Source organism: Microcaecilia unicolor, chromosome 3 (genome assembly GCF_901765095.1).
Source record: "Microcaecilia unicolor chromosome 3, aMicUni1.1, whole genome shotgun sequence".
NCBI lineage: Eukaryota > Metazoa > Chordata > Amphibia > Gymnophiona > Siphonopidae > Microcaecilia > Microcaecilia unicolor.
This window is the reverse complement of record NC_044033.1, coordinates 182,889,760-182,902,854: the sequence shown is the minus strand read 5'-3', so window position 1 is coordinate 182,902,854 and position 13,095 is coordinate 182,889,760. Positions and strand designations below refer to the sequence as shown.

At 44.5% G+C, this 13,095-nt stretch overlaps 1 protein-coding gene across 1 annotated transcript in view; it reads right to left on the bottom strand.

Annotated features, from left to right (window-relative positions):
* STAT2 (signal transducer and activator of transcription 2) overlaps positions 1 to 13,095 on the bottom strand; it is a 90,681-nt gene that overhangs the window by 22,066 nt on the left and 55,520 nt on the right. Inside the window, exons 15-20 of the mRNA XM_030196707.1 lie at positions 12,579 to 12,662; positions 9,006 to 9,104; positions 8,735 to 8,870; positions 5,828 to 5,865; positions 5,497 to 5,591; positions 183 to 322 (exon numbers count right to left, since the gene is read on the bottom strand). Of these exons, the coding sequence (XP_030052567.1) occupies positions 183 to 322; positions 5,497 to 5,591; positions 5,828 to 5,865; positions 8,735 to 8,870; positions 9,006 to 9,104; positions 12,579 to 12,662 (592 nt within the window). The remainder of the gene's footprint in view (positions 1 to 182; positions 323 to 5,496; positions 5,592 to 5,827; positions 5,866 to 8,734; positions 8,871 to 9,005; positions 9,105 to 12,578; positions 12,663 to 13,095) is intronic.

Below are 13,095 nucleotides of genomic sequence, written 5' to 3'. Positions count from 1 at the left end.
ATCATTCAAGATATATTGTTTTTTCTTCCTGTGGGTTTCTCGGCGTTGATTTATGTTCAAATTTACCCCATTTTGTTTATTTCATAACCTCATTTATTCTTATGTGAAGTGTGGCAGCTTGCAGCAGGTTAATCACAGATGCTCTGCTTTGCTCTGGACCTGCATGACGACATCAGGCTTACCTTCGCCCTGAAATTCGACCCAGGTAAAGGTGATACCCCCATCACGGCAACTCTCACTGAAGCGCAGCAGGAAGGTTCCATCCATTTTTTTCTTCAGCAGCGACTTCTCCTTCTTCCGGCTCACAAAACCCATCACGAGGCTGAAGCACACACAAGAAAGGCATGATATGAAATGGCCCCAGTCAAGCAAGACCTCTGCTAGTGCCTTCCCAGTCCAGTCTCATCAAGGTAGCACTTCCTCAATATCTCTCACCCACCAAGGAGTCCAACAAGGAGGGACCCATCATAGCACTTGAGAACAAATAAGGGTAGTAAGGACTGTCCACAGTCTGCCCATTGCTCTAGACGCCAACTTATCTTTGCTTTTCCATTCACAGGTAGGGACTCCTCTTTGCCTCTCCTGAGCTTTCTTGAATTCTGTTGCTGTTTTTTTTTTTTTTTTTGGGGGGGGGTGGGGGGGTGGGGTTGTCCCTGCCTCTCTGGCAGGTTGTTCCATGCAACCACTACCCTCTTCATGAACAAAATATTTCCTAATGTCCATCTCAAGTCCGACCCTTGGGAGTGTCATATTTGTTACAACTGAACTGAGCCTGAAGACTATGGAACTGCTCTGAAGACACTGGAAGACAGCAGACAGAAGCCCCTTTGAAAATAAAATATCTTCTGAACTGGAAGAGGTAACTAGGTAACCAACAGCCCATGTTATCCAGAAAATGAAGGAAAAAAATAAGGGAAAAGGAGAAGATAGCAAACAAGTATTTATGTAAAGTAAAATGGCTTATATAAATAAGCCAGTGATGACAAATAATAATAATAATAATAATGATAAATTAACATACAATGTTGCCATGTTTTTGGCATAATGGCTACTACTACTACTACTATTTAGCATTTCTATAGCGCTACAAGGCGTACGCAGCGCTGCACGAACATAGAAGACAGTCCCTGCTCAAAGAGCTTACAATCTAATAGACAAAAAAGAAATAAAGTAAGCAAATCAAATCAATTAATGTGAACGGGAAGGAAGAGAGGAGGGAAGGTGGAGGCGAGTGGTTACAAGTGGTTACGAGTCAAAAGCAATGTTAAAGAGGTGGGCTTTCAGTCTAGATTTAAAGGTGGCCAAGGATGGGGCAAGACGTAGGGGCTCAGGAAGTTTATTCCAGGCGTAGGGTGCAGCGAGACAGAAGGCGCGAAGTCTGGAGTTGGCAGTAGTGGAGAAGGGAACAGATAAGAAGGATTTATCCATGGAGCGGAGTGCACGGGAAGGGGTGTAGGGAAGGACGAGTGTGGAGAGATACTGGGGAGCAGCAAAGTGAGTACATTTATAGGTTAGTAGAAGAAGTTTGAACAGGATGCAAAAACGGATAGGGAGCCAGTGAAGCGACTTGAGGAGAGGGGTAGTATGAGTAAAGCGACCCTGGCGGAAGACGAGACGGGCAGCAGAGTTTTGAACCGATTGGAGAGGGGAGAGGTGACTAAGTGGGAGGCCAGCAAGAAGCAGATGGCTCTATCAAGGAAGTTGATAAAGCGGAATAAAACTAATTTTTTGACTCGGTGTGGTTCTCGTCTGCTTAGCTGGAAACAGGTTGATAATCTGGTGCCATAAGCTCCCACCCACTGACAACAGGAAGTTCACTTCAGAGGGGGTGGACCCAGAGAGGGCCTTCAGGAGATGAAAGTGCACAATTGGACAGCGTTTTGATTGCTGTTGCTGCCAGCAGGCCTGGAGGTTGAGTGGCGATACCGATACCGGCAGTGGCAACCACAACCGCAAAGGCAGGAACAGGAAGGGAGACAAGCAAGGGCCGGTGCAACAGGTAAGCGATGCTTGGCTTCTGGCAGCTTTGGCACCTATCGAAAGTCAATGCCCCTCCAATTATCATGTTCAGTATTTGTTAAATAGTAATAATAAATAGTAAAAACAATCAAGCTGAGCTGCCGGAAGTTTGATGACAGACAGCTGAGGTTATTACAGGCTTTTTTCAACAAAGAAACATTTGCCCGTGTGGTTCAAATGATGATATTATCCCACCTTGACTACTGTAATGTTTTGTACCTGGTGCTTAACATCAAATATCTTAAGAAACTCCAACTTATGTAGAGAACCGCTGCGAGATTAATTTTCAGATTAAACAGATTCACTGGTGTCTCTAATTATATGAAGGCACTACACTGGCTACCAGTTGCTGAACACGTCCTATTCAAAGGTTTTTGCATATTATACCAAATAATTCATGGTTCAGCACCTTGTTTCTTAATTAATATGATTTTCTACATCCCTCTTGGTTCCTCTTCTAGACTGATTAAGCAGCAAATCCTTTGTCCTGTGTTTCATATGGTTTCTTAGAATATTTAACACTATTTTTGCAATAGTACTAATACCACTTTGGAATTCTCTTCCATTACTTATCAGAGTGAAAGCAAATTATTTAAATTTTCGAAAGCAATTGAAAGGATATTTATTTGGAAGATGTTATTAATCATCATATTTATTACATAAGTATTGTGTTATTAGGATTATTCTTATCTGTACATCGCATTAAACCCTTAATTCAGGGGAAATAGTGATTAATAAGAGTAACATTGACATACTGGTAACTTATTACCATCATTATCTTTTATACAATTCATTTTGCTCTGGATGTACATTAATAATTTACTACCCTCTCTTTTTCCTTAAGATTTGTATCTGACTCATTCTTCTTGCTTTGGATATCATCCGCTGATTAACACTTTTGACCCAGCAGTTTCTTCTTGCTCCTTCAGTTCAAGCAGAACCAGGGCAGGGATCTGATGTTATACTACTACTACTTAACATTTCTAAAGCGCTACTAGGGTTACGCAGCACTGTACAATTTAACATAGAGGGACGGTCCCTGCTCAAGGAGCTTACAATCTAAGAGACAAGTGAACGGACAGTCCGATAGGGGCGGTCAAATTGGGGCAGTCTGGATTTAGTGAATGGTAAGAGTTAGGTGCAGAATGCAGCATTGAAGAGGTGGGTTTTAAGCAAAGACTTGAAGACGGGCAGGGAGGGGGCTTGGCGTAAGGGCTCAGGAAGGTTATTCCAAGCATAGGGTGAGGCGAGGCAGAATGAGCGGAGCCTGGAGTTGGCGGTGTTGGAGAAGGGTACAGAGAGGAGGGATTTGTCCTGTGAACGGAGGTTACGGGCGGGAACATAGGGGGAGATGAGGGAGGAGAGGTAGTGAGGGGCAGCAGACTGAATGCATTTGTAGGTAAGAAGGAGAAGCTTGAATTGGATGCGGTATCTGATTGGAAGCCAGTGAAGTGACCTGAGAAGAGGGGTGATATGAGTAAATCGGTTTTGGCGGAATATGAGACGTGCCGCAGAGTTCTGAACAGATTGAAGGGGGGATAGAGTTATGAGTCTTTGTTCCCAGCTACCTGTTTTTTTTTTAATTTCCCCCCTCCCCCACTTCATATGCTTCCCAATTTGCTTTTAGATAGTCACTGCCATGACAACTTCATTCTGGAACCCTGCAACACTGGGTCCTAAATTGTGCACCTCTCAAACATCTCCCATACGGCGATCATCAAGAAGACAAACACATTCCTCATCTAGCTTTCCTCAGGTACCTACAGGGCTTAATTTGTGCCAGAATGGACAGGAACAGCGTTCCGGCACTTCTTTTGGCTCAGGAAGTGATGTCACCAACCATGACTTCCTTCACCCCACAAGCTTCTCTCCCTTTTGCTCCTTCTCCAACGCTCCCCACCCACCCCATACCTTTTCAAAGATGTTTTCTTGTTTTAGAGTTTGTCAGCAGCGATTCCCAACGTACTGTTCGTGCCAACATCAGAGCCTTCTGTCTGATGCAACTTCCCATTTCTGCATAGGTGGCAAGGTCAGAGAGAAGGTTTTGATGTCAGCATGAGAAGTGCGTTGTGGATCACTGCCCACTGTCGGCAACCTCTAAAACAAGAAGACAAGTTTGAAAAGGTATTGGGGGGAAATGCCATGGCAAATCAGAGAAGGAGCAAAAGGGAGAGAAGCTGGACTGCAAGAGGCAGGGGAAAAAAAAGAAATGCGGGACCAGTGATGGGTAAGGGGAAAGGTGAAAAACTGGACCAATGGTGGGTGTGGAGAAGCAGAAAAGCTTGGTTGGTTGGTGGGTAGAAGAGAAGAGCTGGACTAATGGTGAGTGGATGGAGGAGAAAAGCTGGACCAATGTTTGGTTGATTGATTGGTGAGTGGGATAAATAAGGAGAAAAGCTGGACCAATGGTGAGTGGGGGGGAAAGAAGAAAAAAATCTGGACCAATGGTGGGTCGGGAGAGAGAAGAAGAAATACTAGACCACTGGTGAGTGGAGTGGGCATAATGGTGAAAAGGAGAGAGAAGAAAGTGGGCTTCTAGATATGAAGTGGGAAAGAGCGGTGAGATGCTGACTATTGGGAGAGATGAAAAGAATGGGCAAAAGGTGTCTCTGTAAGAACTCTCACCAAGATTAATACATAGGAGCTCTGCAATAGAGAATGACACGGAGAAAGGGACCCATGGTAACGGAGGGGATGGGGACAGGGACAGAGCCACGGGCACAAACTTTGTCCCCCTGTCGCTTTCTACTTTGAATCCTGTTAATCAACTGGACTGTTATTTATGTTTGACTGATGCAGATGACAATATTTTTATTTTTTGGATAAACAGGCAAATATGCTGGCCACAACTAGCAAAATTTGCATGGGGGATCCTGTACATCCTGCTACCACCAGCACATCTTCTAAGAAGACATTTTCTATTGCAGGAGGGACTGTGGAAGACAGGAGAGCTAGACTGAATTCTGAGATTGTTAATGAGTTCTAATTCATCCACAGATTTAAAAAATCATAACAGTGCTTCATAGGGCGTATTTCTCCCCTCTAGGGCAAACAGAAAGGGGTGTATTTTGTACCCCTGGACATTTTAACAGGGTGGATTAGGATTCCTTGGGGTAGTAGAAATCAGCTTTTGTTCGTGTTGGAAGAGTAGAAGGTGATGGTGGTGAGAGGGTTTATTATAGTTGCTCATTGTTATTATTGTTTTCTATTTGTAATTTATACACAACAGTTGCACAGCATATTGTTCGTTTTTATACTTTAATAAAAAGATTTAAATATAAAATCATAAGTGTTCGAGGCTTCTGCAGATGAGAACAGAGCCCACAGGGACGGGGCGGGGCCAAATTTTATCCCCGTAACATTCTCCACTCTGCACCCTCAGAAACCACAGACTCCAACATAAACTGCATGCTCCCTAGTGCCTCACACTTCCTGTGACAATCTACACAGCTCTGCACCCTTAATCTGTTCACATACCCATCATTCCAGATGTTTTCCAGATGGGTTTGGATCAGTTGCAGAATACCATCAATCCATGTCCAGAAGGTAAATGAACTGTTTGGCATGTTGTCCTGCAACACAAGGCAGTAATAGGGAGAGGGAAAAATAAGGAGAAAGAGAGAACAGATTTATCAAGGAAATTAGCAATGAGAAGGGGAGAAGGACAGGACATGGAGCAAAGGGTGTTGTGAATGGAGAGAGAAACAGGACAATTACCATGAAGAGGAGGAAAGAGAGGAAGGGCAATAACACGTCAAAAGGAAAGAAATGTACAATGAGACTGAAGGAGGAATAAAATTAACTTTACCTTACAGAATTTGGACCAGGATACAGAGTTTTTGTTACCTAACAAGAAAGAAAAAGTGATTCATGAAAGAACTGTCATGCAAATTCCTTGAGCTGTGGAAGAATAGTACAAACAGAACCAAGGCACAGCGTCAGCCACACCATGACACTGACGAATACTTTTTTTGACCCAGCAGATTCTCCCTGTTCCTTTGTATTTCCAATTTCTTGTTCTATGTTCTGTTTATGCTTATGTTTATTTATTTGTTACATTTGCATCACACATTTTCCCACATGTTATGACTAAAATCAATAAAAAGGCTTTTAGCTTTAAAAAAAAAAATCAGGGCGTGGTTGCCTTATGCCTTCATACACAACTGCCCAGGAATATTACCCCTTTTATCCTTCACCCACAGCATACCTACGCCTACGTTTACTAAAAGTGTGCTATGGGCGCGTTAGCGTTTTTAACGCGTGTAAATGGTTTACGCCCGTTAAACACCAACGCACCTTAGTAAACATACCCCCTAGTCTGGTCACTGCAGTGGCTGACCAAGGCAATGCACTGAGGCTCTTTCCTGCACTGTGATTCTGAATCTAGCCACTAGGTGGCAGGCTAAAGCAAAGCACAGAACTATTCCCTTCCTCCACCCCTCCCCTCCAATTTGGCACTACTTAATTTAGTATAGCCTAGTTATTTATCATAATATACTTTAAGCCTCTTTTCTAGAAAATTTGAGAATTTCAGGTCATACAATGGCTTCTCAACAAGTGGTTGTATGTCTGCTCCCTGGCACTGTGCAGAGTGCCATTTTACCAATCCCAAAATCATCTCCTTAGGCAAGGGTGAGAGACTAAAAAAGTCAGGTGAGATGGAAAGAAAGAATGAAGATGACAAAAAGGAGAGAAATTTGCAAGAATGCAAGTGAGGAGAATGCTGATAATGAGGCAGACATGTGAAAGAGTGGAGGAGTGGCCTAGTGGTTAGGGTGGTGGACTTTGGTCCTGGGGAACTGAGGAACTGAGTTCGATTCCTAGCACAGGCAGCTCCTTGTGACTCTGGGCAAGTCACTTAACCCTCCATTGCCTGCCGCGAGTGGGAAAAAGCGCGGGGTACAAATGTAACAAAAAAAAAAAAAAAAGAGGGGAGGGAAAGTAGAAGAGCATGAAACACCAATGGGCCGATGCTCAAAACGTCCACAGTAAGCCAATAGCGCAGAAACAATATCGTCAGACCAATGCAGAAAATTAGGAAATGGTATGCAAATCATATGCGCATTGTTAAAGTTTGTAGTGGAGGAGTTGTAGTGGAGGAGTGGCCTAGTGGTTAGGGTGGTGGACTTTGGTCCTGGGGAACTGAGTTCAATTCCCACTTCAGGCACAGGCAGCTCCTTGTGACTCTGGGCAAGTCACTTAACCCTCCATTGCCCCACGTAAGCCGCATTGAGCCTGCCATGAGTGGGAAAGCGCGGGGTACAAATGTAACAAAACAAAAAAAAAAAAAAAAAAGAGGGGAGGGAAAGTACAAGAGCATGAAACACCAATGGGCCGATGCTCAAAACGTCCACAGTAAGCCAATAGCGCAGAAACAATATCGTCAGACCAATGCAGAAAATTAGGAAATGGTATGCAAATCATATGCGCATTGTTAAAGTTTGTAGTGGAGGAGTTGTAGTGGAGGAGTGGCCTAGTGGTTAGGGTGGTGGACTTTGGTCCCGGGGAACTGAGTTCGATTCCCACTTCAGGCACAGGCAGCTCCTTGTGACTCTGGGCAAGTCACTTAACCCTCCATTGCCCCACGTAAGCCGCATTGAGCCTGCCATGAGTGGGAAAGCGCGGGGTACAAATGTAACAAAACAAAAAAAAAAGTGAAAGCAAGGGGGGGGGGGGTACATGCTTGGCGCATGCGCAGAAGTTTCACAGTAAGCCCAGCTCCTGTGCGCATGCACTAGGTAAACCCAATTGTGAAGCACACATTGGCTTCTGTTTTCTGCACCTTTAAATACAAGCTTTTCCATTTTTTTTTTAAACTTGGAAGGCTTTGTTTAAAAACACAAGAAACGGGCACCAATGTGCATTTTCACTTTTGGGTTTGCTCAGACTCGCGCACATGTGTTTCTCACTACTGGTGCTTAGGGGCTTGCACAGGCTTCCTTGTGCTTTGAAATTAAAGAAAAACTGACATATTTTAAAGAATGAAGAGAAGATTTATCAGAATTCTAACAACCTAACGCCTGCTCTGAGCCTGGCGTTATTTTTTCTGCAGTTTAAGGCAACTTTGTTTTGTGAGCTGTTCTCTGAGCATTGGGAGGGAATAGGAAATGACCTCATAACATCTGTTTGACTACATTTGCATGCTATTTGTGCATATCTTTGGCACGCGTGTTGTCTCCCACATTAGAGAACTCTCATTTTGCGCCAACGCTAGTCCGGTGCTAATGGCCCTCTAGCGCCCACATTTGAGTTTTGAGCATTGGCCGACAGGAGCAGGACAGAACTGTGTCGTAGTTCTGTCATTTGTTTTTAAAATTTTATATGGTTTAGCTCCAGAATATCTTCAAGACATAATTTCCCGTTTACTCTCTTCTAGGGTGATACATTCCATTAGATTGCGTATTCCAACGAAACTAGCTTGTTGAAAATCAATTACTAGGCAGAGAATGTTGACTGGTAGGGGTCCGGCGTCCTGGAATGAACTACCATGCTATATTTGTAATATTACTTGTTATAATTCTTTTAGGAGTGCAGTTAAATATTTTCTTTTTGCTTTATATTTGATAGGCATTTGACTTGTAGAACTTATGAGGGATTGCCTCACTGATTCTCTTCTTTTCGATGGGAATTCGCCTGGAGCCTCTTTCAGTAAAGCGGAATAAAAATACCAAGATTAGATTAGATTAAAGTGAGCAACTGGAGAAAGAACAGGTACCACAGAGCTTCTCAGCCAGCATGGACAGTTGATCCTCATCAAGCCCTCGCTTGGTGGTAGATGAAAACTGCCAGCTCAGCACTTCTCCCAGCTGTGTCCAGGAAGCCGCAGGAGGATTGCTGAAAAACAACAGGTTCTGCAAAGGAAATGACAGCAAGGTGAGAGTGAGGTGTGCACTCAGTAAAACAAGTCTGAGGGTACGGGACTGCATACCATCACAGCATATGGCAGGATTGGTGGGAAGATGAGGGGCAACATGCAGAGTACTGACCTTGGTGTCCGAGCAAAGCATATTGAACCAAAGCATTGAGGCCCACCCACTGGGAATCTGGCTGACGTTGGAGATGATGACCAAAGGCAAGGTGCTGGTCTTGAAGAAGGTGAAAATAGAAAGTATTAATGCCATTACATAAAGAAGGGGTGGGATGGAAAGAAAGAAGAATATGCTAGAAACTCTATGTGACCTCAAAGGGATTCCAGCAGACCCCACAGAAAAATGCGCAAAGAGAAAGGGGAACCTTGGATGTTCTAGACTCAGAAGTTGAAGATAATACGGACAAGATTCCATTTCACAAATAAATAAATAAATAAAAAAGGCAGAGAAAAACATGAAGAAAAAGATATATGTACATGATAGGCCCTCAGCTATCTCGCAGCCCTCGGAAATCAGCCAAGTAAATACCCCTGGTAATGGTATAGGTTCCATACTTTGCTGTACTTTTTTTTCCCACTTTACATTTTTACTAATAAATCCAAAAATTACAATGCATGAAGGCGTATTTTCAAAGCACTTATACAAAGTTACAAAATTCCATAGTAACCTATGGAACTCTGTACATCTGTGCTTTGAAAATGAGCCCCTAGGTAATACATATCTGGCAATAAAACACCAAACTGTAGACCCAATTACATGCAAAACTTGATAGACCTCCTGACACAAATGCTACTTCGGGCGCCAGAGACTCTCTCATTCTGCATGTCCCTAACTAGAAGAAAAGCAGGTACAAATCTATATTTACCTCCGGCTTTTCATACTTGGGCACAAACAGGCAGATGATCAAAAGCCCCGCGCTGTTCCAAACAGCGCTCTAAACTAGCGCTGGAACAGCATGGGGCGCTATTAGACCTATGATCAGAGATAATACATGCAAATTTAAGCAGCGCAATTATCTCTGATCATGGGGTAGAAGTGCAGGCGAATAATCCTCCCGCACTTGTTTGACAGGTCAAACACAGGGGCTGGAGGTCCATGGGACCACCAGGCCCTGACTACCCCTGCCCCTCTCCCCCCCCCCCCCCCCCCGAGCAACGGGGGCTGGAGGTTTGGAGGACCTCCGGTCCCCCCGACGATCCCATCCCCCCATATAAGCGATTCCCTTATATGGTCTGTGGCCCTGCCCAGTGCATCCCAGGATGCGCTGGGAGGTGCTGGGCGCCGCCATTTTGCAGCGGCGTCAACCCAAGGAAGAGGAGGGAGGCAGGCTACCTCCCTCCTCCAACTAAGGTACGGGGGGCCGGGAGGGGGTTCTTTTTAACGGCCACTTTTTAAGCGGCCACTGGACCACCAGGGACCATTTTCTGGGGGTTTGGGGGGGGCTAGAGACCCACCGGATCTCCAGCCCTCCCTGAACCTGGGGGGATGGGATCGTCGGGAGGACCGGAGGTCCTCCAAACCTCCAGCCCCCGTTGCTCCCTCCTCCAACTAAGGTAGGGGGGCCGGAGACCCACCGGATCTCCAGCCCTCCCTGAACCTGGGGGGATGGGATCGTTGGGGGGACCGGAGGCCCGCCGGACCGCCAGCCCCCTGTTGGCAGGTTTGCTTTGGGGGGCACGGGGGCCTGCCAGCCTGCAACTGCATGCTGGACAGGGCTCACCATTCCTCCCCAATGATCTGCAAACCCTAACGCCAGCTCGGAGCTGCTATAGGGTTTGCCGTGGCTAGCGACCCAAATTTTGGCGTGCTGACCGCTGATCATTGGCGATGAATGTGCTAAGCCCTGTTTAGCATGCATTAGCATGCTACTTGCGCAAAGAGCCCTCGAGCGCATTGTTTCACGCGCTTGAGGGCTCTCATCATGGGGCGGTAGCAAACGCCGGCACTAGCAGCCTCTAGCGCTGGCATTTGCTTTTGATCATCTACCTAAAAGTGGTGGAACTCTCTTCCAAGAGAAATAAGACACAACCCCTCCCTCTTACAAAGCCGCGAGGTAATGCCAACACAGCCCATTCACTTTGAATGGGATGTGTCGGCATTACCTCACCAGCAGTCACTAGTGCGGCTTTGTAACAAGAAGGGGAATGATAAATATCTGTCCTCCTGCAAATCCCTAAAAAAAAACTTTCCTGTTCATAAAGTTTTTATCTCAAGACACTAATTAATTTCAGTATTTCCACTGATCATCATAACACTGCACTACTTGTAAAATTGTTCTCTTGCTTTGTAACTTTCAAATCTCACTGAATGTAATTCAACTTTTGTAACGTATGTAAGCCACATTGAAGTGAAATTGTTTTTGGATAATGTGGGATATAAGAACCAATACAAAAATTCCAAAGTAATATCCTGAATCCTTAAGACCCATCATAACAGCCATTACATTCCCTTATTACTCCAATCCACCAACCCCCTTCCCCACCTCCCCCACCATCAAATCACTTTGCTGTACTTTGGTATGGGGTTCAAAATCTAGGCTCTAGGTGGTGATACTTAAGGAATAATTGTAGTGGTGTTCACTGTAATAATATTACTGTATTTGATATTAATACTATTTAGTGGTTCTATATTTATAATTAATTCTGATAAGACTAAATTACACCTTAAAGTTATCTACTAATTTCCTTTCCTTGAGTCTTAGTACATTAGTCCTGACAAGTATGCTGAGGCTCCCCTGCCAGCAAATGGAGAAAGAGAAAAGCTCCTGAAGCTGCGTTCCCCCCTCCCCCACTTCTTCCAAAAAGACTGGTGTAAGCAGAGCTCCAGTCAGTATTGCTCTAGCTATACCAATTCTTGCTTTCTCGTTTCTTTATTTTTTTTTTTTTGAGACAAAAAAAAAGAGAGAGAAGGGTTAGGGCTCTTCAGTTTTGAAAAGAGACAGATGAAGTGCTTTTTTTCTGTCTCCATTGGCTGGCAGAAGAGCCTAATCTCATTTTACTGGACTGAACTGGTAAGGGAAATAAGAGCTACTAAAATGCATTTTGGCTAAAAGTAAACTAAAAACAATGGAGTTGATATTCAAAGCAATTTAATCTGCCAGAAAAGGCTCCTGGCTGGTTACCTTGCCTGTTCGGGGGCTAATCACCAATTTTAAGTGAAACTTAACTTCTTAGTGCCGCTGAAAATAACCGGCTAATACCAAACTGAAAACCGGCTAGTTTGGGGATGTTCCAGGGCAGAATCGGCACTCGGCCATTGGAGTGCCAACATTCAGCACTTAACTGGCCAAGTTAACCGCATAAAAGTCAGTCCTGTCTTTATACGGTAATCCATACTGGTTAACTGCTGAATATCACACTTAACCAGTTATGAGTTCGCCAGCTCCAGAAACCTGGAAGTTCAATGCTGGTGCCTGGGACATGCCCCAGCATTGCATTTCCAGGCTTAACACCGCAGTGGTCAGCAAAATACCGATTACCACCAGCTGAATATCGGGCCTAATTCATTCCACTCATCATTACTTGAGCATTCTGAAAGATTTCTGCAAGGACATCTTTGCCCTCAAACTTACACGCAGGAAGTGCCTGTGGACATGAGATTTCCCTGTCCTCTTGCCCCTCTTCCTTTCCCCAATGGGACAACACCTATGCCTCTAAACAAGATAGGTGTGGGGGGGGGGGGGGCACTCACCTCCAGGTCCAGCAGCAGTCCCTGGTAATTGAACTTCATGATGAAACTAATGTTGTGCAGCTCTTCTGTGACTGCCAGCGAACTCTAAATTATAAGAAGGCCACAGAGGGAAGAGATAAATCCAGATTCAAAACATTTTACTTTTGTAATTTTTCTCCCCCCCCCCCCCTTTCACAAAGCCGTGCTAGCAGATGTCTGTGCAGTAATGCCAACACAGCCCATTCACAGCAAAAGGGCTGTGTCGGCATTACCATACGGATTTAAAAAAGGGGGGGTGGGGGGTTATGGCCTTTTCCAACTCATCAGTCATTAGCAATGTTTTCTCTAATATCCAAGAGCTTTTGTGCACAAAAAGTTTGTATAACTTTTTTTAAGCAGAGTTCAAATTCGTGTAGTACCAGCCAAGTGTACCCTGGCAAACAGTACTGAGATTTTAGAAGTGTTATTTAAGTAATTGGTTTAATACCAATATAGTTATAAACTGCTAATTTCCCTAAAAGGGTTCATTGCATTGTAT